Genomic DNA, 24,381 nt, shown 5'->3' on the forward strand with positions numbered 1-24,381 from the left:
TTTATTTGAGTTTTTCTTACCTTGTACTGTAGGTGGTTGTACTGTTAATTTATGGAATGTATTCAATTTTGTATTTATTTATCCATGAAATTACTTTTAATTCGTTTTTTAATTCATGAAAGATTTCGCTTTTTTTGGGGGGGAACGTTTTTGGAAAATGTCCATTTGAAATAATAATAATTCAAAACAAAATGCAGGAAACCAAAAACTAAGGGATCCATAAAAATTTGTCCACGACCCACAAACGGGTCTCCCGAACCCAGTGCTTGGGAACCCAGTGATCTATAGCACCAGGCAGCAGCAATGGACAGGAACAAACACACAGCCCACGCTCCACTGAGTCCCAGCGAGACTATAATCCTGTCTGATTGATACTCCAAGACGCATCCCACCAGTGCACACAGACGCATACACACACACAGTCAGGGGCGTCACACCAAATTCTGGGCCCTGGGTACAAGGATTCACTGCGGGCCCCGCATGGATGTTAACGATTGAAAAATAGCAGATATACAAGCTCACAGCGCGGCACCGAGTGCCGCGCTGCGAGCTTGTAGATCTGCTATTTTTGAAAAAATCGTGAAAATGTGTGCCAAGAAACCTGTTTCCATGTCAGTGATGCTCAAACTTTTTCATGTGAAGGACCCCCCATCTCAAAATATTTAGTTCCAGGGAACCCCCCAGAATCCAAATTTGAGTTACAAATGTTCACTTAAAAAATACATATATTCAACGATTTGCGCACATTTTCACGACTTTTCAAAAATAGCAGATCTACAAGCTCGCAGCGCGGCACTCGGTGCCGCGCTGTGAGCTTGTATATCTGCTATTTTTCAATAGCTAAAGTTACTAGGGCCCCTCCACCTTGGGCCCTCGCAACTCAGTCCCACTTTCCTACCCCTTGTGACGCCCCTGCACACACAGTCACACAACACACCAACGGCCACACACTGCTACGCTGAAACACTCTACCATCTGTTGTCTGCCAATGTGTCCCTATGGCATTCCTGAGGCTAGAGTTGCACCACTCATTTGACATCCCCCCTGAAAGATGCATTTTCCCCCCCATCCGCACGCGAAATAAAAAAAAGATCTGCCAGGTCAGGGACGTGCAGAGGATGTTAGAGAGGCAGGGGCTGACATTTCGTTCCCGCCCTAATTTACTGTACAGAATAAGACAGAATAAAGCCATCATATGAAAAAATGTGTTTGTAATTAGAAATAATATGTTTTCATTAGACAGGAACAAACACAGTTATACCTTAAATCAGGGGCGTCACAAGGGGGGGGGGGGGGGGGGGGGGGGTGGGACTGAGTTACTAGGGCCCAAGGTGGAGGGGCCCTAGTAACTTTAGCTATTGTAAAATAGCAGATCTACAAGCTCACAGCGCGGCACTTGCGAGCTTGTAGATCTGCTATTTTTGAAAAGAAATCGTGAAAATGTGTGCAAATCTTTGAATACATGTATTTTTTAAGCAAACATTTGTAACTCAAAATCTTGCTTCTGGGGGGTCCCTGGAACAAAATATTTTGAGATGGGGGTCCGTGGCCAAATACATATCATCTTGGGGGTCCTTGACATGAAAAAGCACCACTGACATGGAAAAATAGCAGATCTACAAGCTCGCAGCGCGGCACTCGGTGCCGCGCTGTGAGCTTGTACATCTTCGATTCATGGGGGGCCCGCAGTGAATCCTTGTACCCAGGGCCCAGCATTTGGACGCCCCTGCCTTAATTATCCCTACAGTATGTAATAATTAGAAATCGAATAAGGGCTCGAACACATTGCCTGACTTTTTGAGCCGATTGTGCAATTGTCGCCGACCATTTTTGGTGCTCGCCGACGAAAACGGCGATCTGCCGCAAGATCGGGCTTCTCGCCGAGGTTTTGCTCGTTTAATGTGAAAAGCACTGCGAGAAGATCAGGCCACGATTATAGCGCTCGGCGATTTCTTCAAACACATTATTCCTTATTATGGCTTAATTCTGTCTTATATGTACTGTAAATTAGGGTGGGACTGAAATTTCTAAAAGGGTGAAAATATCGAAAATAGCCTACCTCCAAGCTCACAACGCGTCGCAGCGCGATGCGTTGTGAGCTTGGAGGTCGGCTATTTTCGGTGCTTGACTCCTACGAGCAATTCTTTCAACATGAGATCTGCATTCAAGTTCAGGAGAGTTTGAACAAGGCTGTTCTCTTTCATGCCGCCTTCAGGTATGGAAAGAGAGGGCATTTGCATTTCTTTCACCATAGTAAAAATCACACCCGTGTGAAGTGGAGCTGTGTGTGTGTGTGTGTGTGTGTGTGTGTGTGTGTGTGTGTGTGTAGATCATGTGTACCGTTTTTTGTGACATTTGAAGAAAATATGTAGGAAAAGGAGCAAAAAGTGTGTTTTGGAGAAAATTCAAGATGGCGGAAAATCTATCCTGGCGCAAATGGGCGTGGCCTATATGGGGAGATGCGTCTTGACCCAAGGAATCCAGGGAAAAAATAATTTTAATTTTCCGATCCACGGTTCAAGAGTTACGGGGCAAAACGTAAAGTGGGCCGTTATAGCGCCACCATGAGGCCGAGTGATGTAATTATTTTTCGATTCATTCTTAAAATCATTATGAATCTCCTCTCCGAGGTTTGAAACTGTAGCTCCTATGGTTTACGAGAGAAAAATACTTGAAAGTGATTTCTTGCATTGTCCCATTATAAGTCAATGGGGACAATTAAGCGTAGTTTTTTGCCGATTACGTCGGCATGGTAAGGCGGATCGGAACGAAAGGTAATAGAACACCATTCCCGGCAGAGCCGCACATTTTGATGTATATATTGCGCGAGTGGCGTAAATGGTGCGGCACTAGTTACGCACCGAAGTCAGGCTACATACACATACACACACACACACACAGACACACAGACCCACACAGCCACGTATAGGGAGCCTGTGTTTCACACAGCTCCAAAAACTCTGTTCATGGTTCTGGAAAGGGCACTTTTTTACAGACGGATAAAAGGGTCAGGGGCTCAAGCCCCCTTTGATGTCTACGTGTGCACGTGCCTGCAGCAGGTTGATTTCTAGAGAAACAGCAGCTCAGTGGAAAGACGTCAGAAAAGGCACAAATGACTTTAGCAGATCGTCCGGTTACCGCAGACCGCCGGAGAAAGTCAATACGGCTTTTCCCCCCCTTTTTAACGTATGCAAGAACATTTTGCATGCCAATCAAATACGAGATGGAAGAAAAAAAACTCTGAGCTTGTGGCTTATCCTCGGCGCATCATGCAAAATTCATGGAACGCACATCAATTATTCATGACCACTCATCAAGACTCATCCTCCAAAGAAGGCATGACTATATAAATAATAAACCACTTTAGTAGGTACAAGACCTTGCGTCTCCGGAGAGAAAGCACACTGTACATACAGCCAGGGGCGTCAATTGGGTATGGCAGGGGTATGCAGCTGCCATACCCTGGGTCCAGGGGGTAAAATAAAAGTTACTTTTAAATATAAATCCATGAATGTCTCTTTGTCTATCTGTTCTGGTTAATATGTTGTTAAATTACAGTAAAATAACTACAAATACAAAATTTAACAAAATTGTCACTTTAACAAGGTATTATAATTATATTCTCCACACTTGACAAAATGGTATATTCCCAGGTTCCGTAGGTCAGCTGCACAGGTGCAATTCATTATTGTTAACTGTGGCAAGTTTAGCTGCACTGGAACAACCATTCCAGGCTGCCATATCCAGCCCAAGAAACTGTAGAAACGGGGGAAAGAATAGAATGTACTTCTTAAAATAAAGGTATCATGCCTGTTGCTAAGGTATGGCAACATGACGGGTGTCTTGCACGCGCGCCTTCGCACGCGTGCAAGACACCAGTCATGTTGCCATACCTTAGCTTTTTTCTGAACTGACGCCACTGCATACAGCGCTGTGCCTGACTTACTGTCGGTCTATTGAAGATGGCAAAAAAAAACCTGCATGCTCCATTGCCCTACAGAGCCATTTAACACCACATAACAGAAGAGCGGCTCGCGGATGCCAATTATGTAAGGATTACAGCTTGGGAGGGGGACGGGGAGGGTTATCCTGCAAAGACTTAGAAATAATACAACATATAAATGCAGCCTGGGCACGAGGCTTACACTGTGTTTTGCTTCCGGGATAACAAACTACATTTAAAAGACATTAAAACGTTCTACGATGCTGCGAGGTGCCTCCTTCCCACGACAGGGTTACCACATGAAAGTGGGCGTCCTATTGTTAACTCATATGAGGTCCACGACGTGCCAACGCGTCAAACTCTTTGATGTCTCTGTGTGTCCACGACGCGTTCGACGTGCTGTACAGTAAACTATATCAATCTGTAGCTACTGTACAAGGCAACCACTGTGAAGAGAAACGGGAGAGTGTTTTCTGCTAATGTTTCAGTCCGAGTGTATCAAAGGGTGCGTTCGGAAATGCGCACTGGGTGTGTGCTCAGTGTAGTGAGTGCCTAACAGACGATTAAATCTTGAATAATCCTGGGCACCCGATGTGTTAAACAACTTAAAATGGTATTCATTTTTTGCTAATTGAATAACACCACAGGCTTCCAGTATGTCTAAAAATGTGATTTATGAATCTAAAATCCAAAGATAACAAATATTTGATGAAAATTGCACTTTAACCCTGGTTTCACAATTTGCCAACCGAAAGGTTTCTAGGAAGAGAACTTGTAATGACCTTTTAAAGCAAATTCTAAAAGACGATGTAAAATTGAACTCCGAGGCGATAACATCAAGATATTTTCCTCAGGCAAGAGGGCAAAATGATTTTTATTTGGCCACGGACCCCCATCTCAAAATATTTAGTTCCAGGGACCCCCCCAGAAGCAAAATTTGAGTTACAAACGTTCACTTTGAAAATACATATGTTCAAAGATTTGCACACATTTTCACAACTTTTTCAAAAATAGCAGATCTACAAGCTCGCAGCGCGGCACTCGGTGCAGCGCTGTGAGCTTGTATATCTGCTATTTTTCACTGGTTAAAGCATTCAATAACTCAGGGCTAAATGGGTTAAACTTGTCAGACCAACGGTGCTTAACCCAGTTGCTTTTTTGATACACTCGGACTGAGAGACCTGCAAAAAATACTCTCCCATGACGATACCACTGCATGTGGGAGACGGTGAGGGTGAGTATGTAGCACCTACCTTTCATTCCCAGGCTGGAACTCGGAGAGCAGAGAGGGCCGGCGGCGGTGGGGCTGGGACATGGCATGGCTGTAGTCCCTGGCATGAGGATGGTAGTCTACCAGTCCCACCTCCTGAAGGGCACACACACACACACACACACACACACACACACACACACACACACACACACACACACACACACAGGCACAACAACATGCCATCAGTACACCCGCAAGCTTTCTTAATAAATAAACATATATGAACTGGGGACCCCCACCCTGACAAGCACTTGGAATTGTAGGTATTACATTTAATGTAGTCTCTCAAGAACAGCCTAACTGAGCTCGAGTTACAACTGAGCTCCAGTTAAGCTCCAAGTGAAAAGGATCGATCTTTTCTTTGACGATGGTAGGGCTGTCACGATATGACATTTTACATGACGATTAATTGTCACTCAAATAATTGGCGATTAACGATTTAATTGTGTTTTTGTCGTTGATAATTACATTTCTGTTTGTCTTTTAGGCTTTGAAGTTGCATATGGTAGATATGACACATAACCTAAATATACAAAGAAATTACTGACATATTTGACAACTTACTACTTAAAAAATAACTTTGATAGTGGAAATAGCCGATCTACAAGCTCGCATCGCGGCGCGTCGCATCGTGAGCTTGTAGATCTGCTATTTCCAAAATTTTTGACCTTTTTTTAAATATATGAACATTTTTCAACATGGAAACGATAATGACGATTATGAAAAACAATCACGATTATGTCAAATAATCACGATTAGACGATTATGTAATAATTGTGACAGCCCTAGACGATGGCTAGCCAGATTGCATTTAATGTGACTCGGTTCCACATATAAATATTGTGGAAATAGCAGATCTACATGCTCACAACGCCTCGCGTTGCGAGGCGTTGTGAGCATGTAGATCGGCTATTTTCAGCATGTTCGTCTCTAGCTTACTTAATATTTGACAGTTTGGCCAGTTTGGTGTTAAAACGGTCTTGAAAGTCCTTAAATTGTCACTTTATAAATGTGCAGATACCATGTTTGTATACATTTATACTGTGTTTTGGTTTGTTTACCATTGAGTGAGGGAAAAAAATGACATTAAGCTAATGATCTGGGGACCCCTTACAAAATAATTTGGGGACCCCACTTGGGGTCCCTACCCCAAGTTTGGGAACCACTGCTTTAAATCAAACATTGAACAATGAAATAAAATAAAAGCACACACTTGTGCAATAAAAGAGACATTTTGATTAATGACACCCATTATATACATAGACTCAGCAATAAAAGCACACACTTGTGCAATAAAAGACATGTAATGACAGCCACCCATTATGTATAGACTCGGGGATAGAGCAAAGAACTTCTTGATCCTTTTCTTTTTTTTCTTTTCTTTTTCATTCCCCAATGTGCACCTCTTTCTCAGTTTGCCTCCCACAAGAGACGAGGGGGTAAATACAAGGGATGGGACGATTTGAACATTTCATAACACGATTATTGTGACCAAAGAAATCACGATTTACGATGTTATCACGATAATCAAAATATCCCCAACATCCATTATCCTGGGGTGGAACATTTGCCCAAAAAATAGCCGATCTACAAGCTCACAACGCATCGCATTGCGACACGTTGTGAGCTTGTAGATCGGCTATTTTTTTGGCAAAGAGATTTGGTAGAGAGTGGAGGAAAAAAAAGACTATCAATACGTATATTATATAAGTACGTTTTACCAATAGAGGGTTTAAGTGGTACTGGATATGCAGCTCAGCAAATAATAGGTGAATTGATCCCAGCTAGTGCATGACGGAGGACGATTTCATGATAATTTAAATCTCCACGATACGATTATCGTGAGTGTTTCTTTTATCACGATAAACGATAAAATCGCTTATCGTCCCATCCCTAGTAAATACACGCGGCTACTGTACAACTGAACCCCTCTCCCAGTCAAAGATTGTGGGATGTGGCCAGGGACGTGCTGGCCATTGGGAAAAGCGGGACAACTCCCGAACGGCCGGTTCATTCCCGGCCGGATCAGGCCGGCCATTAGGAAAGAAATTAAAATAAAATGTCGGCCTTCGTTACATTTTGGGGGCTGGGCGCGGGCGGCCAACAAAGTAAATCGTCACTGTCGGACAGAAACCTCGTATCTCCAAGTTTCAAATGTATACATTTTTTCGCAAAGCAAAGCCCTGCTTCATCATACAAGGCCTTTGCACAAAAGTAGTGAAAACAGCAGATCTACAAGCACACAACGCCTCGCGGTGCGAGGCGTTGTGTGCTTGTAGATCGGCTGTTTTCACTAGTTTAAATCATTTTTAAAATGATAAATAGAAAACAAAACGGTTTTGGACATACAAGGTTTCCACCCGACAACGACGAAATATAACTCGTACAATAATTGGCCCACTGGCTTGTCACTTGTCATGATCTGAAATGGCAAATCTTTGAGTAGCAGCAGCGCTATGGAGAGAGATCTCTCTCTATAGCGCGCAATGAGGGCCTCTCCAACTATTTTTTCCCAGGCTGAATCAGGGGCCCAGCACGTCCCTGGATGTGGCCTGTCTACCCACATCTCCTTCTGAATGTGTTGACTATGTTCTTCATAGTGGGAGGGGGTTTAACCCGTTTAGACTGGGAACGCATTATTGCACATTATTTTGCGCTTTAACTGTTGAAGAATAGCAGATATACAAGCCCACAGCGCGGCACTCGGAGCTTGTAAAGCTGCTATTTTTGAAAAAACTTGAACATTTGTGCAAATCTTTCTAAGGTTTTTTTGAAAAACCTATGTTTCTATGTCAGTGGTGCTCAAACCTTTTCATGTGAAGGACCCCCAAAATGATATGTATTTGGCCACGGACCCCCACCTCAAAATATTTAGTTCCAGGGACCCCCCCAGAAGCAAAATTCGAGTTATAAATGTTCGCCTAAAAAATACATACATTCAAAGATGTGCACACATTTTCACGACTTTTCAAAAATAGCAGATCTACAAGTTCGTCGCGCTGTGAGCTTGTGTATCTGCTATTTTTCAATAGCTAAAGTATAAAACACTTAAGGCCCCTCCACCTTGGGCCCTAGTAACTCAGTCCCACTTTCCCCCGCCCTTGAGACGCCCCTGCTAAAGGGCATTGTACCGGTATCATCCCGCCTCGGGAAGAAAGGGAGCCCTCTTGCACAACACTGGAGGCACAACTACATGACCTTTGGCACAGGCAAGAGGCCGCTTCTAGGAGTTTTCGGAGGCCTCCGGTCCCTCGGTAGCGTAGAGGAAAAAAAGACACGGGCCATAATTGGGAGATGTGGGTGGAAATAATGGGGGGAGCGCTGTGATATTATTCCGCGACGACAACATGACCTTTCAACCCAAACATCTAATGAGAGGGAGCAGAGCTGTGTGTGCACAACACTGTAACCTGGGAATGTTCCTGTTGGCGAAACATCAGCGGGCGGGCGGTCCCTGTCCAGTGGCACAGGCTGATGCCCAGTTTACTAAATAGATACAAAGCAGGCAGACTCCACAGCAAACCACGATTGAACCCATTCAGAACGGGGTACACATTATTGTAGATCTGCTATTTTTTTTTTCTTTTTCTTTTTTTTTTTTGAAAATGTGTGCAAGAAACCAATGTTTCCATGTCATTGGTGCTCAAACTTTTTCATGTAAAGGACCCCCAAGATGATATGTACTTGGCCACGGACCCCCATCTCAAAATATTAGTTCCAGGGAGCAAAATTTACAAATGTTTGCTTAAAAAAGACATATTCAAAGATTTGCACACATTTTCACGTCTTTTCAAAAAATGGCAGATCTATGAGCTCGGTGCCGCGCTGTGAGCTCGTATATCTGCTATTTTTCAACAGCTAAAGTTACTAGGGCCCCTCCACCTCCCTTGGGCCCTAGTAACTCAGTCCCACTCCCCCCTCCCCCCTTGTGTGACGCCCCTGCAAGGCGGTAGGTAGGTGTACAGGTGGCGTTGACCACGTGGTCTCTCTTCTTACCGTGTGTGCCCGCTGCAGCTGCAGCGGCAGCGAGGCCGGGCTGGGCAGGTGGCGGGTGTCCATGGCCCTGCGGCCCTGCGGCACAGACTGGGGATGGGAGGACATGCTGCTGCTGGCACGGCCACTTCTTCCTCTACAGGCAGGGGGAAGTGGGCGGGGCGGCGGAGCCGATGCCACGCATTATCAGCCGTGTGTCTCGTAGCCAGCAGCCTGCGGAGAGGACAAGGTGTTGCCGTGAGACATTTTTTGGTAGTGGTTGTCGTTGTTACAATAATTAAACACCACGCGTTGGTAGTTGACCGGTCATAGTAGGGGTGGGCGATATGGTGATAATTATCGTTGAGACGATACAATGTCTCCACGATACAATGTCTCCACGATACAATGTCTCCACGATATGCCTTTTCAGAGGTATCGTATATATCGTGATACAATGAGGGAGCCTTGTAAAAAATCCTGTTGAATTGTTATTACAGAGATTCATTCATTTAAATCAGCATTTTGCTCTAAATCAGTAGTTCTCAAATGTCATGGTCTCCATGACCCTTACGGGTCCATTTGGTTTCATTTGTATACTGTCAGAGTTACATACTTGTAAAGTTCAATTTAGACCTCCCAAAAGGAACCCAGAGAGTCTAGTTTTTGTCAAGTAACTTGAAAAATAACCATAAAAACCAACATGAAAACGAATCATGATAGAATCGTGTATCGTGATACAGCTTGGGAACATATCGTGATATTGTATTTTTCCATATCGCCCACCCCTAGGTCATAGCCTTAGCCACTTCATTACGGTATAGACCAGTGTTTCTCAACCTTTTTTCTGCATGATAAATGGTGCATTTATATAGCGCTTTTATCCAAGGCGCTTTACGTAGATTGTGCAGTACATTCACCCATTCACACACACATTCATACACCGATGGCATAGGAAAACAATCCAAGGCACCAACCTGCTCACCGGGAGCAATTAGGGGTTCAGAATCTTGCTCAAGGACTCTTCGACATTAACTCAGGGCCCAGGAAGCCTGGATTCGAACTGGGAACCCTTCGTGCTCTAATAACGGTTTCTCTACCCCTGAGCACATGGGCACACTTTTCACGTCCCAGGAATCCATGGGCACACCAACATAATACGGGGGTGTAAATATCGTCACTGTCGGAAAGAAACCTCATATCTCCAAGTTTAAAATGTGTACGTTTCTTCGCATAGTAAAGCCCTGCTTCATCATACAAGGCTGTCGCACAACAGAAGTGAAAACAGCAGATCTACAAGCACAAAACGCCTCGCACCGCGAGGCGTTGTGTGCTTGTAGACCGGCTTATTTTCACTAGTTTAATATCAATACTGGCTTTCAAGCAGTTTCAAGGGGCACACTTGACCCTTCTCAGGGGCACACCAAAGGTCCCCAGGCACAGTGGTTGAGAAGCACTGCGGTAGACCTGCTGTCTGAATAAAAAAAAAAAACTAGAACTGCACTCTGTCGAGGTGCCAGCTTGCACCAGCAGTGCGTGCCATGAGGAGTGCTCTGCTGGCCTCGTTGGCTGTTAATGGTGACGTTGCCAGAAATTGGGCTACGGGCATAAACACGGGCAGACACCGACATATTATGTACAGGCATTGACACTAAAGGTTGCCCACCTGCCCCCGGCAGGTAAATAAAACTTTCGGGCAGGTGAAGTTTGCTTTCACGTTGCCCGACCGGGCAAGTGCTCATTTGAGAGGGGACGCAACTGTCTATAAACGCAACACAAGATATCTGTCTAAACACCAAAACGTGGCTAGCGCTCTGTCTTCTGGTCTGTGGAATGTCAAATAAGAGCACTGTTTACCAATAATGTGCTGTTTTTACTGTTGCTACACTTAAAAAATAAAAAAAAATCACACCCGTGTGAACTGAGCGGTGGTATATATATATATATATATAATAAAAAAATATTAAAACAATATTAAACAAAATATTAATAATAAAATGCATGTCACTCAGGCCGCCACTGGTATCCATCCATTGTGTGTGTGTGTGTGTGTGTGTGTGTGTGTGTGTGTGTGTGTGTGTGTGTGTGTGTGTGTGTGTGTGTGTCTCTGGTCTGGTCTGGCCTGAACAACAGCGCCCCTCCCTTAACATGTGTGGTCAAAAAAGGTACTGTAGGCTACAGACAGACACGCAGACAGACAGACATACCCACACACACGGCCACGTATAGGAGCGTTGTGACCACCGCTCAATAACAAGTGTGAAACCATAGACATATTCAATCATAGTTAAAGTATGTACTTTTCGGACAAGTGGGCATGACCTTTGGGCAAGTAGAACATGACCTGTACTTGCCCGACAGGCAAGTGCCTCTGAGACCTTAGTGTCAACCCCTGTATGTACATGTACCGGTACATACGTACATGTACATACGCGGCCGAACACAGTACTTGCGCTCTATGCTGGCATAAGTAATAACAAACCTAGTGTATCATGCATTATATAGGCTTGGTGCTAGTGTCAACGTGTTTAGCTAGCTCTAGTTGAACAACTATCCCCCCCCCCCCCCCAACCCCCCAACCCCCCACCGGATGTCAGGGCAGCTGCTCCATTTTCCATTGCTCCTCCCTCCTCCTGGGTGAGGAGGAGTCAAAGTTCCTGCACCTGCTAGAGCCATTCCCTCCTTCACCGTTTCGCTTGAATGGCCCAGTGTCCCCTCTGTGTCTGCAGAGCGACACGACAGAGGAGGCCAGCCAAGTCCAGCAGTCAGTGAGTTGGTAAACCAGAGATGAACCATGGTTTAACAGGGCTTTACAGGACCCATAAATAACTCCATGATAAGATGGAGACGTCGGCCTGCCCTAGACATCGTACAAGGCCGTCGCACAAAAGTAGTGAAAACAGCAGATCTACAAGCACACAACGCCTCGCGGTGCGAGGCGTTGTGTGCTTGTAGGTCGGCTGTTTTCACTAGTTTAAATCATTTTTAAATGATAAATGCAAAACGAACGGTTTTGGACATACAAGGTTTCCACCCGACAACGACGATATACTTAAAACAGGGGGTGTAGTATACGGTACATATGCATATGCTACAGTACAGTCAGTACACCCCCACAGGCCCCTTTGTTACATCGTTTTGAGTGCTTACTCCTCACAATGGTAAATACGGTAAAATAAATGCCGTGTGGGAAGATAGGGGAGTGAAATCCTCTTACAGTTTTCCACGCAGATTTTCAACACAAACGGATAAGAGCAAGTGTATTGTTAACATGTGAGAAAATGTGCTCAGGGGAGCAACAGCGAGGAGGTACAATTGAACCCTCCCTGAGAACGATTCTTTACAATCCCGGTACCTCAATAGACACTCAGTGCTCGGAAGACGGGTGCAAGGAATCAAACTTATTTCTAATCTAATACACGCATGATGATGACACGTTTTGTAAGAGCTTTATTTTCCTGGCGGTGACAGGGGGTTTGGGGGTGAGGGCCGGGGTGACGACTGACAAGATGGGAGTGATGTTGTGGAGCCGTGCATCTCAGTAGCATGAGTCGTAACAGGTACGTTGTCTGCCATTCAAAATGCAAATGAGCGCGGTAGAAGATTTCATTTATAAGAACAGTAATTAAGGGATGTACATATGAATTTCGTCCTGCTTTGCTTTTGAGAATCAGATTGCAACTTTGGGCTGGCCACAGCTGAGTGTTAAATGGTGCATTTGTACAGCACCTTTATCCAAGGGCGCTTTACATAGATTGTACATTAGATTCACCCATTCAAACACATTCATACACCGATGGCAGAGGAAACCATGCAAGGCACCAAAACATGCTCATCGGGAGCAATTAGGGGGTTCACCGTCTTGCTCAAGGACACCTCGACACTAACTCTGGGGGAGCCCGGGATCAAACTGCCTAGCGGCCACTATACCCCTGAGTCACTGTGAAATCCTGTCACTCCAGGATCGAACTGGGAACCTTCCGGTTGCCAAACGGCCACTACTGCCAGCTGAGTGGGTAGAGAGGCCACCTGGGAAACAGAAGGTCCCCGGTTCGAGACCCGGCCTATGTGTCTAAAGTGCCCCTGAGCAAGACACTTAACAACTAAGTGCTCCCTGAGCGCGGTAATAACAGCACTCACTGCTCCTAGTGGTGATAAGATGGGGATATGCAGAGGGTAGGGGCAGGGGTCTTCAGCGTTTTAAAGCCAAGGACCCCTTAGTTGAGTGAGAGATGAAGCAGAGACCCCCACTACCTGTTAACTCAATAACTGCCGGGCGCCGCTAGGTGCCGCTAGAGTGCCAGCCATTCTCCCGTAGGCATTCACTATCACATCCGGGTCGCCAGCCTGAACTGGCTTGGCTTTTCACTCGAATGAGTGCTATGCTAGCGAGCCAGAGGAAGTTAGCTATCAGTTAGCAATCGACTATATAATTTTTTAGAAGAGCGATCTAAAGTTATTTAGCCGCCAAAATAACTTGTCTGCTGGCCTCGGAACACAATCCGGAGAAAATCCGCTGTAAAGATGTGTTTTTCTATTGGAGTGGGCGGCGTGGCGCAGCCTTTTCTTCCCATTACGGGCCGTGTAAACAGAATCGCGGCCTTGTGCTATAGGATGCTAAATTAGACCGGGGCTTCGTTGATGCCTCCGATTATTTAATTCATTTTACTAAATGAACCGAAAAATGTCGGTTCTTGTAATCCTTAATACGTCTTGCTGAAACAGCGTTTTTTTGGGGGGGCTCTAAACTTTTTTCTAAACCATTTTCAATGGAATAAATCATCGGGACAAGTAGAATGGCTCGTTGGGAAGCGGTGGAGGAGCCAGGACCACCCACGTCGCTACTAGCAGCTCAGGGTAAGCGAAATAGATTAAAAAATTAGTATTGGAATGGAAAAAAGAAACGATATTATTCGGTTTTCGCACAGAAAGAGTTAATAGATTCCATATAGTTTCATCGTTTGACAGCACAATCCTCAGTGTATTTTGGATTCATGTCAATTTGTGTTTTCAGATATTTAACCACGCCGTCATTACCTAATAAACTTGACCTTTCACTCTGTACTTAGTTTGCTCCTTTTCCCCTCTACACCAACCCTAACCCTAACCCCACACACACACACACACACACAAACACACACACACACACACACACACACACACACACACACACACACACACACACACACACACACACACACACACACACACACACACACAGAAAAAAATAAAAAAAAATAAGACAGAAACAACAGTGCAAACAGGACTAATAAATAAAACAGTTTTAACAATAAAAACTACAATACGAGGGGGTCAGGGGTCCTAAGAACTAGTGTAGTCAAATTAGTGTGTTATGTGGAGCCATGATGTAAGTCCACCCAGCTTAGAGCTTAGAGGTCTGCTATTTTCGACATTAACATCAAAAGGCCCCTTTAGACATTTCAGCCCCTGCCTCTCTAAAAACATTCTCTGCACGTCCCTGCACACTGCATAGAACGACCCTCCCTATCACGGCTACCTCACTGTAGGTTCACTCATGAGCAGCAACTCAACTCAACCTTCTCCAGGGGACAAACCACCAGTGACATTCAACAGCCCAGTGACACTTTTACGGCGGGACACGAGGAGGGCACAACTGACAACACTGTTCATGCTGCTCCGTCTAGCCCATAAGCCCCTTCAAACAAATGTTTGTAATAGCATTGTTTTGATAATTAACCCATCTAGAACGGGTACACATTGTGTATCATTATTTTATGCTTTAACTATTGAAAAATAGCAGATATACAAGCTCACAGCGCGGCACCGAGTGCCGCGCTGCGAGCTTGTAGATCTGCTATTTTTGAAAAATCGTGAAAATTAGAATTTTGACCCGAGTGTCTTTTGAATCCTTCTAAGGTTTTTGGAAAAACCTATGTTTCTATGTCAGCAATCTGGCCAGCCATCGTCAAAGAAAAGGTCCTTTTCACTTAACTGGAGCTCAGTTAGTCTGTTCTTGAGAGACTACTATGTCAGTGGTTCTCAAACCTTTTCATGTGAAGGACACCCAAAATGATATGTATTTGGCCACGGACCCCCATCTCAAAATATCTAGTTCCAGGGACCACCCAGAAGCAAAATTTGATTTACAAACGTTCGCTTTGAAAATACATAAATATTCAAAGATTTGCACACATTTTCACGACTTTTTCCAAAATAGCAGATCTACAAGCTCACGCTGTGAGCTTGTATATCTGCTATTTTTCACTGGTTAAAGCATTCAATATTTCTGGGCCTAAATGGGTTAAATAACATTCTGCTTTTCATGATGACTTCTGCTTTTCACAAACACAACTACATTGCTGGCTACATTACACAATATGGAAGGTGATTGGGACAGCTGTTAGGCCCAGCGGTTTCTGGGGGTACAGGGCTGGGGTTTTCACTAAAGAAGGGGCCAAACACTTGAAGGGTGCTTTTAGGACTGAGGCCGATTCAAAAAACAGCTTCTAAATCCTTAGAGGTTTTCATATTAAAAACGTATAATATAAACAATGTAGGTTGCTATATACTGTACATAGCAACAAGAACCCCAAAAGGGGTTCCTAGTCTTGAAAGTTACAAATAGGGGTTTAATCAAAACAAGGTCAAATGCAAGCTGTGCGACGCAAAGTTGCCATCAAAAAACATCAATGCACATTGCACACACATTTGAGGACAAGTAACCAACAGAGGCCTAAAGAGACTTCACAACAGCCGTCCATTACTAGCTTCACGTCACATAGTTGATGACAAGAGGGCAGGTGAAACCACAGTGCTAATTACAAAGATGGTGGTGAAGGCTCTGTGCATAAACAGTAGTCCTAGTTTCCTGGAGGTGGCATACCGGTACATACCCATCTCCTGTTCATTTTCCCATAGCTTTGTTTGATTGGCTTGGCAGCAGAATTCAAACAGTAAACACATGACGGAGCCATTCAAACAAAACTATGAGGAAATCAACAGGATATGCCACCTCTGGGAAAGTGGGACTACAGTTACGCACAGAATTAGGCCTTCATTTAAGCAGTCGTCTATTCTATGTTCGTTCATTCTATGTGTTTAGCTGTCACTACTGGTTGTGCGGAGTCCACGTATGGTATCGAGACGCCTCACAAGCCCTGAAAACTAAGCTCCAAACAGCCCAAAACAAACCAATTAGGGTCCTGCTTAACCTTCCCTATCAGACTCACCTCACCGCTACTCACCAGTTAAGAGTGGGGTGGCTCAGAGTAGATGACAGAGTACAGCAACTTGCAATGGGCCTGGTGTACAAGATACACTACACCACTAAGATACCCATGTACCTGGCAAAATACTTTATAAACGTTAAGGACGTCCACAATTACAACACCAGAGGCAGCGCCACAGATCATGTTCAACCCAGAGTCAACTCAAACAAAGGGTCAAACTCGTTCTTCTGCTATACAACCAAAATGTGGAACGCCCTACCGAAGGCCTTAAAGGAGTGTGGTTCCCTAGCATCCTTTAAAATCACCCTGGAAAACCACTTACAGGCGGCAGCCATTCGCAACTGGCAATAACAAACCTAGCCCAGCAAGCTCCTTAGTATTTACCTACTGTATATATTTTTTGCACTGTTTATTTTATTTTTATTTACTTTTTCTTTTTACCATAGTACTGTGTTCTATCCGTCTGTCGTTCAATGTTATATGAGATACTTAAATGGTTTCCTATGGAAATAAGCTTAGTCTTTTCTAGGATCTCCTTTTAGTTGACCTTGTACCAGTGAACTGTACCGTCATGAAACTGTACCTTTTTCTATGCAAACTTCGAATAAAGTCTTCAATCAATCAAAACAGTTGTCTGTGTTTAAAAGATTCCGTCCACCTCCCCATGATTATGATATGATATCTTAAATCATGCAACTGAAGGTTCAATGTTATGTGCATGTAATAACTGTATATAGACGTTGTCGGGTGAAAACCTTGTATGTCCAAAACCGTTCTTTTGCATTCATCATTTTTAAAATGATTTAAACTAGTGAAAACAGCCGATCTACAAGCACACAACGCCTCGCACCGCGAGGCGTTGTGTGCTTGTAGATCTGCTGTTTTCACTACTTTTGTGTGACAGCCTTGTATGATGAACCAGGGCTTGACTTGCGAAAGAACGTACAAATTTGAAACTTGGAGATACAAGGTTTCCACCCGACAACGACGATATTGTGCTTTGCTCTGGGACGTTTGTCAACTCAGATTCTGTCTCATACTTGAGCAGGTAATCTGTATATCACCCCACAGCCACACCACCAAACTAGATGCAATATCATTGCAATAAGTGGTAAATATCATTGCGATAAATGATAAATGGTTAATCTGAAATTCTGAATAAACAACAAATAGTAAATGGTTATTCCCGAGCTGAAGTGTCTAAAATAAACCTATTTATTTCACGGAAATGGAGGGATTCTGTGCGCTCAATAGCGGCATTTGCGGAGCCTGAATACATGGTCACGTCTTGTAAAATGGTTACCATTCCAATTGAAAAGCTCTATGAGGATGACAGCCCAAGATCTCTGCAAAAGCATTACCAACTGTCCTAAAGTTGGCTCTAACCACAGACACATGGACAGCACTCACCACTGAATCATTTGTCATCTGGCCTGGAGGGCCGGTCAGCCCCTGTGAGCCAGAGTACAATTATTCAAAGGGGAAATGTGTATTCAGTATCTTGGAAGATACCATACCAGTCACACAGTTTACATGTGTCTTAATCTCTTCCTTCATCCAAGTCAAATCAACAATTGCTTTTTAAATAACATAAGACGCTCTAGAGCAGTGAAGAGATACGGACGGTACATCAGCCAGATAAACTATGGGGGAGGAATGCGGCAGTCCGACGTCTCATTACTCCAACTACGTGGCTACGCGGCTACGCGGCTACGCACACAAACAATGGATGACTTCATAAGGACACAGGCTAATGGCTGGCCAAATGTAAAAATCATTTTTTTCCAAATGAGAGTTGGAGCAGTAGAGTGTGAGAGTGCACGTTGCCACAGGCTGTAGAGATTTTCTTTCTGGCTCTGTGTGCTTGACAATAGCACATTTTGCATAAGAGTGCTGTGGTGTGGGACGACAGCCAGATTCTGTTCCTCTAAAACAGCAGGGCCGGATCCGGGATGAAACGTTAAGAATCTTCCCTCACCACACTTTATAGCAAGGCCTATGAAGTAGAGAGAGAACACTGTGATGCTTTCAAATCGCTTGCGCTCCCAAAAGCACTTCCTAATACACACCAATTACCAGGGGTGTCGCACCAAATTCTGGGCCCTGGGTACAAGGATTCCCTCACGTTTTGTGCTTTGACTTGTGTCTGAAGATTTCAAATCCTTCTAAGGTTTTTTGAAAAACCTAAGTTTCTGTGTCAGTGGTGCTCAAATATTTTCATGTGAAGGACCCCCAAAATGATATGTATTTGGCCACGGACCCCCATCTCAAAATATTTCGATCCAGGGACCCCCCAGAAGCTAAATTTGAGTTACAAACGTTCACTTAAAAAATACATATATTCTAAGATTTGCACACATTTTCACGACTTTTCAAAAATAGCAGATCTACAAGCTCGCAGCGCGGCGCGCTGTGAGCTTGTATATCTGCTATTTTTCAATAGCTAAAGACAGGCCCCTCCACCTTGGGCCCTAGTAACTCAGTCCCACTTTCCCCCCCAGTGTGACACCCCTGCCAATTACCATTGATGTAGTTTAGATTTACTTTCATCCAGCAGACTGGATATTCCCATCATGCCAGGGTGTCGGCTAGGGAGAGATTTATCCACGGTGTACGCTTCATTCCTCGGTCGGGCACACATTGTTGCATCGATTGCGACATTGAATGAAGAGGAGTTCTCTCTTGTCTCAAGCACTTACGTTAGAGGGGCGAGAGAAAAAGAGAAACACAAACCCGCTTCCAATTCAAATCGAAATCATGACGACCCTATATGCCTACAAGTATTTATGTTTTCATGAATACATTCATGTTCAACGATTATTTGTTTACTCAAGTATACATTTCGCACCCCCTAGAGCAGACAAATAAAAAGTGACAGTTTGCTGAAACCTACCGACAACACCAAAGGGCACCCGTGAAAGCCAGTGTTTTGATAGTAGTAGTAGTAGGTGAGCCAGTACTCGTGACATGTGTCCCTGTGACTCCTGCCAAAAGCGGCATTAGGACTCTTGCCATTTCTCGGGGGGGGGGCTCTGAGTAATGACGCCCAGCTCTCGTAGCTCGGGTTTCAGCGCCGTGTGAGGCACTCTTTGAGAGGCTCGATGGCAGAAATATGGGCTACCAGCATGACGCCGAACAAAACCTTGACAGCGACAAAGTGCTGCGAAGGTTGAATAAGTGGGCCCCCACACCACACCACTCCCGCCCAAAGAATTAAGACATTTCTATTTCTTAAAATGCAGTGGTGGAAAAAAGTACTCACATGTTTTACTTGAGTAAAAGTATCAATACTGCAATGCAGAAATACTCTGTTACAAGTAAAAGAATTCAAAATGTACTTGAATAAACGTATAAAAGTGTTGGCATCAAAATATAGTTACTTTACACGACTGCATAAGTGGAGAGACGGAAAGAACCAGACTGATGGGTGAGAAAGAAAGGCCTTGGGGAGAACTGCCTTGTCCGGGGCGCTCTGGTAATGAGCATCCAGGAGATAAATCCTTATGGGACCTGACAGGGTGCCACATTCCTAGCCTGACTGTCCTCCCACCTCCCTTTAGTCTATACCAGGGGTCTTCAACGTTTTCAGGCCAAGGACCCCTTAAGTTGAGAGACCGATGTGATGAAGCATGGACCCCCACAACCTGTTAATAGATTCCATATAGTTTCATCGTTTGACAGCACAATCATCAGTGGTATTTTGGATTCATGTCAATCTGTGTGTTTCCCCTCTACACTAAACCTCTTTGCCTAAAATCGCCATTCCACAAGCTCGCGTTGTGAGCTTGTGAGCTTTAGATCTGCTATTTTTGGCTAAAGTGGATTGACTTCCATTATTCTAAAAATGTAGGTGTCACCTAAACCTTAACCTAAATCCTAACCCTAACCTCAGTGGGGGTATTTCTGAATGGGGACGTTTCTATGTGGGGGTGTTTCTGAATGGAGGTCTAAGTGCTCAGAATATGCATGCTAGGGTTTCAAGTGGTTAATATAAAAAAGGAGAAAAAAAAGTTTCTATCACTCAAAGATTTGTAGGGCACCTTGTAGTAACTCTGAGGACCCCCTAGGGGTCCCGGACCCCCTGTTGAATACCCTTTGGTCTATACTTTATACTATGACGCCGTTCCCAGTCCAAGCCAAAGGCCTTTTGCCATTAAGACTACTCGGGCTGTCACAATTATTACATAATCGTCTAATCGCAATTATTTGACATAATCGTGATTATTTTTCATAATATTCATAATCGTTTCCATGTTGAAACATTTTCATATATTAAAAATAAGTCAAAAAGTAGTGGAAATAGCAGATCTACAAGCTCACAAGTGAGCTTGTAGATCGGCTATTTCCACTATAAAGGTTCTTCTTCAAGTATAAAGTTGTCAAATATGTCAGTAATTTCTTTGTATATTTAGCTTACAGGTATGTGTCATATCTACCATGTGCAACTTCAAAGCCTACAAGCCAAACAGAAATGTAATTGTCAACGACAAAAACACAATTAAATCGTTAATCACAATTATTTGAGTGACAATTAATCGCCATGTAAAATGTCATAATCGTGAGAGCCCTAACTACCTCTCCTTAGCTCTCACAACGGCCCACAACTCAAGGTCTTTGACCGGGGCCAAGCAACCGTACTTCCCTGAGCTCAGCTGAAGATGAAATACAGACTTAGTACTCCTGAAGGCCGAGGAGGCCCCACTTCGGCTCTGTAGGGAAGGAGAAAAGCATGGCAGAGAGAGAGAGAGAGAGAGAGAGAGAGAGAGAGAGAGAGAGAGAGCGAGAGCGAGAGAGAGAGAGCGAGGTGACTGAGTTCATTCGCAGTGTTGGCGCTGAGCCAGCGGCTTGCCTGTGGGTGTCTGTAGCAGTGCCAGTGCATGTGTTTAGCCTCCCGTCTGGAAGGGCCCCCGCTCGCCTCTGTATTTATGTCAAAGCTCTTTCATTGTATTGGGTCTCTCATCTCATCTTGATTCAGAAGTTTTCTTTTTTTGCAACTCTTTTTTTTTTCTCCCCCCCCCCCCCCCCCCCCACTGCTGCGTTCTCTACGGATCTTGTGACTGCCTTCAGACCTGTTTCTCTCCCTCTTAGGGGAATCTCTTTGGATCCGCATCAAAGGCAGGCTGCCGAAAAGGATGGCAATCCCCCCACTTTTCTTTCTTTCTTTCTTTCTTTCTTTCTTCATTTTGCATTCTTTCTTCATTTCGCTTGTTTCTTGTTGAGGAGAGAAGTTTCTTATATCGCTCCAGTGCGATCGTAGTTTTTTTTTCAGAAGCGGTTCATTCAAGGATTTTTAGTCTTTGTCTGTTGTCTATACTTTGCGCAGCTCACCCCTGTCTGAATAGAAGACCAGTGTTTTGGTGTAGGTTCCCAACAGCTCTAGCCGAGGCTCAGGTTCAGACTAATAGACAGTATGTGATGGCTCTGTCTCTCTCCCCCCCTACTCCGCAATTGGGCGTGAGGCTGACTTGAGATGTCCGTGCCCGTCTGTCTCGTGGCCCCACAAGAGTTTGTGTTTACAGGGCTCCTCTGTTCCTTCCTGCTGAGGAGGATGTTTCAACTACTTAAGTACTGTACTTAAAGGAGGACTTTGCCACTTTTCAACCCATCTTCATATAATTGGTCCTCACTAAAAATAGCTTTTCTTTTTTTTTTTTTTTTTTTTTCTCAGTGGAGGGCTGTGGGCAGGTCAGAAACCCATCGTCTTGTGACATCATCGATTGGGAATCCAAGCTAATAGAAACTGCAGGCTTTCTATTCCTGAAAAGTTGCAATGTTAAAGTGGAAGCCATTGTTCTCGCGATAATAAAAATCTAAATATTTTTTTCAAAAATATTGATACATTTTTTTGGGGGGGGGAAATGATGATGTCATAAGAAGATGGATTCTGAACTTTCCACAGCTCTCCTAAGAGACTTGGACCGAGTAGAAAAGATTGTGCTATTTTATTATGAACATTAGTGAGGACCTATTATATGAAGATAGGTTGAAAAGTGGTGAAGTACTCCTTTAACTCATTGAGTGCCAATCCCGAACTAGTTCGGCTTTATTAGCGTATCGCAGAGTGCCGATCCCGAACTAGTTCGGCTTAAAAAATAAAAAATAAAAAAATAAATTTGAAAAAAAAATTTTTGATTTTTTTTTGGACCCCATCAAATCTAGTGAACATGATTTCAATCGCGATTTTGCATGTTCCACCCCCATACAACCCCATCTAACATACAGGGCAGCCATGTTTGTTTACATAACATGTAAAACATAATGGCGATTATCTCAAGAATGCCTGAACGGATTTCCAATCGGATTTTTTTGTTTGAAAGCTGTGAACAAACTGCACAAATCCACTCCAATGCAATCCAGGATTGCATTGGATTTTTTAGAGCTCATTCTTCTCTGTTTTTTTCCCATGCATGAGGTGTGCAAGGTTTAATCATGGCTAAGTTGACGAAAATAAGGCTTCTAAAATGCTTGGTAGCCAATAGCTAACTTCAAGCTAACTTCATCCTCTTCCTGTACATGCACAAAGGAAAGTGTTCAGGCAAGTCATGGCTGCAGGGCTTCTGCATATACCAGCATATCTCTATGGGATTTTCTATGGCCACTGGGCGCCCTCTAGTGGTGACTAGGGTGGCACTCAAAGAGTTAAGTACAGTTTTGAGGTATTTGTACTTTACTTGAGTATGTCCAATTGTCAATACTTTTACTTCTACTACACTACATTCCGGATATAAATATTGTACTTTTACTCCACTGCATTTATTTGAAAACTCTAGTAACTAGTTACGTTGCAGATATAAATTATAATATTAAAAAACTTTAGATACTAGTTACTTTGCAGATATAAATTATAATTATTTTAAAACATACATTAATCACTTTAGCCCTTGTTGTGAGCTTGTAGATCTGCTATTTTCAAACATTTTGTACTTTTACTTTTGGTACTTTTAGTACATTTTGACGCCAACACTTTCATACTTTTACTCAAGTGCATTTTGAATTCTGGACTTTTACTTGTTAGGGTGCACACACACCAACATATCTAGAGTGGAATACGCCAATGCGTTTCAATGAGAAGGGAGCGTTTTTTGCAGAAATCCTCTACTGGTATGAAACCAATCCATTCTCATTGAAATGCATTGGCGGATTCCACTCTAGGTATTTTGGTGTGAGGGCACCCTAACAGAGTATTTCTACATTGCAGTATTGATACTTTTACTTCAGTAAAAAAATTGAGTACTTTATCCACCGCTGCCCTTATGTCCCCCTCTCTCGCTCCTGCTCCAATGCTGAAGCTCAAATACTCTAGAACAGTGTTTCTCAACCTTTTTTCTGCATGGGCACACTTTTCATGTCGCGGGGTGTGAATATCGTCACTGTCGGGAAGAAACCTTGTATCTCCAAGTTTCGTTTTGAATTTGTACGTTTCTTCGAGAAAAAAAAGCCCTGCTTCATCATACAAGGCTGTCGCACAACAGTAGTGAAAACAGCAGATCTACAAGCACACAACGCCTCACAGTACTAGTTTAAATCATTTTTAAAATACAATACTGGCTTTCAAGCAGTTTCAAGGGGCACACTTGACCCTTCTCAGGGGCACACCAAATGTCCCCAGGCACAGTGGTTGAGAAACACTGCTCTAGAAGACGAACACACACACACTGATTACCTTCTGAAACGTTTCCATGTGACGCCAGTCTTTAGTTCCAATATTCTGGTAGATAATTAGGGCTATTCAGCCAATGCGTTTAACTGAGGTGCCAAGAACATCTCACCTTCGCATGTCCGATTACTTCTTTCAATCTAATTACGCGTTGGCAAAGTTCCCCAGGACATTTGCGACATGCTGACAGATTGGCAAACAGTGCTAGTTGGACAGCATCATAGAGTACAAATGTGTGTCAAAATGAAAGTCATTGTAGTGCCATTAAAATTGTTCAATACAATAACAATGGCCATTTATCATGAAAAATACATCATTATATTAA

General features: G+C 43.7%; 1 protein-coding gene across 1 annotated transcript in view; it reads right to left on the reverse strand.

Moving 5' to 3' along the window:
* The window catches only part of ncor2 (nuclear receptor corepressor 2), a gene marked incomplete at its 5' end in the record, with an annotated part of 196,893 nt that extends 187,576 nt beyond the window's left edge, over nucleotides 1-9,317 (reverse strand). The window contains 2 exons of the mRNA XM_080739080.1: nucleotides 5,197-5,309; nucleotides 9,213-9,317. Coding sequence (XP_080595206.1) covers nucleotides 5,197-5,309; nucleotides 9,213-9,317 — 218 coding nt within the window. The remainder of the gene's footprint in view (nucleotides 1-5,196; nucleotides 5,310-9,212) is intronic.
* Nucleotides 9,318-24,381: the final 15,064 nt, after the last annotated feature.

Source organism: Nannobrachium achirus, assembly GCF_963921795.1.
Source record: "Nannobrachium achirus genome assembly, chromosome: 12".
Taxonomy (NCBI): domain Eukaryota; kingdom Metazoa; phylum Chordata; class Actinopteri; order Myctophiformes; family Myctophidae; genus Nannobrachium; species Nannobrachium achirus.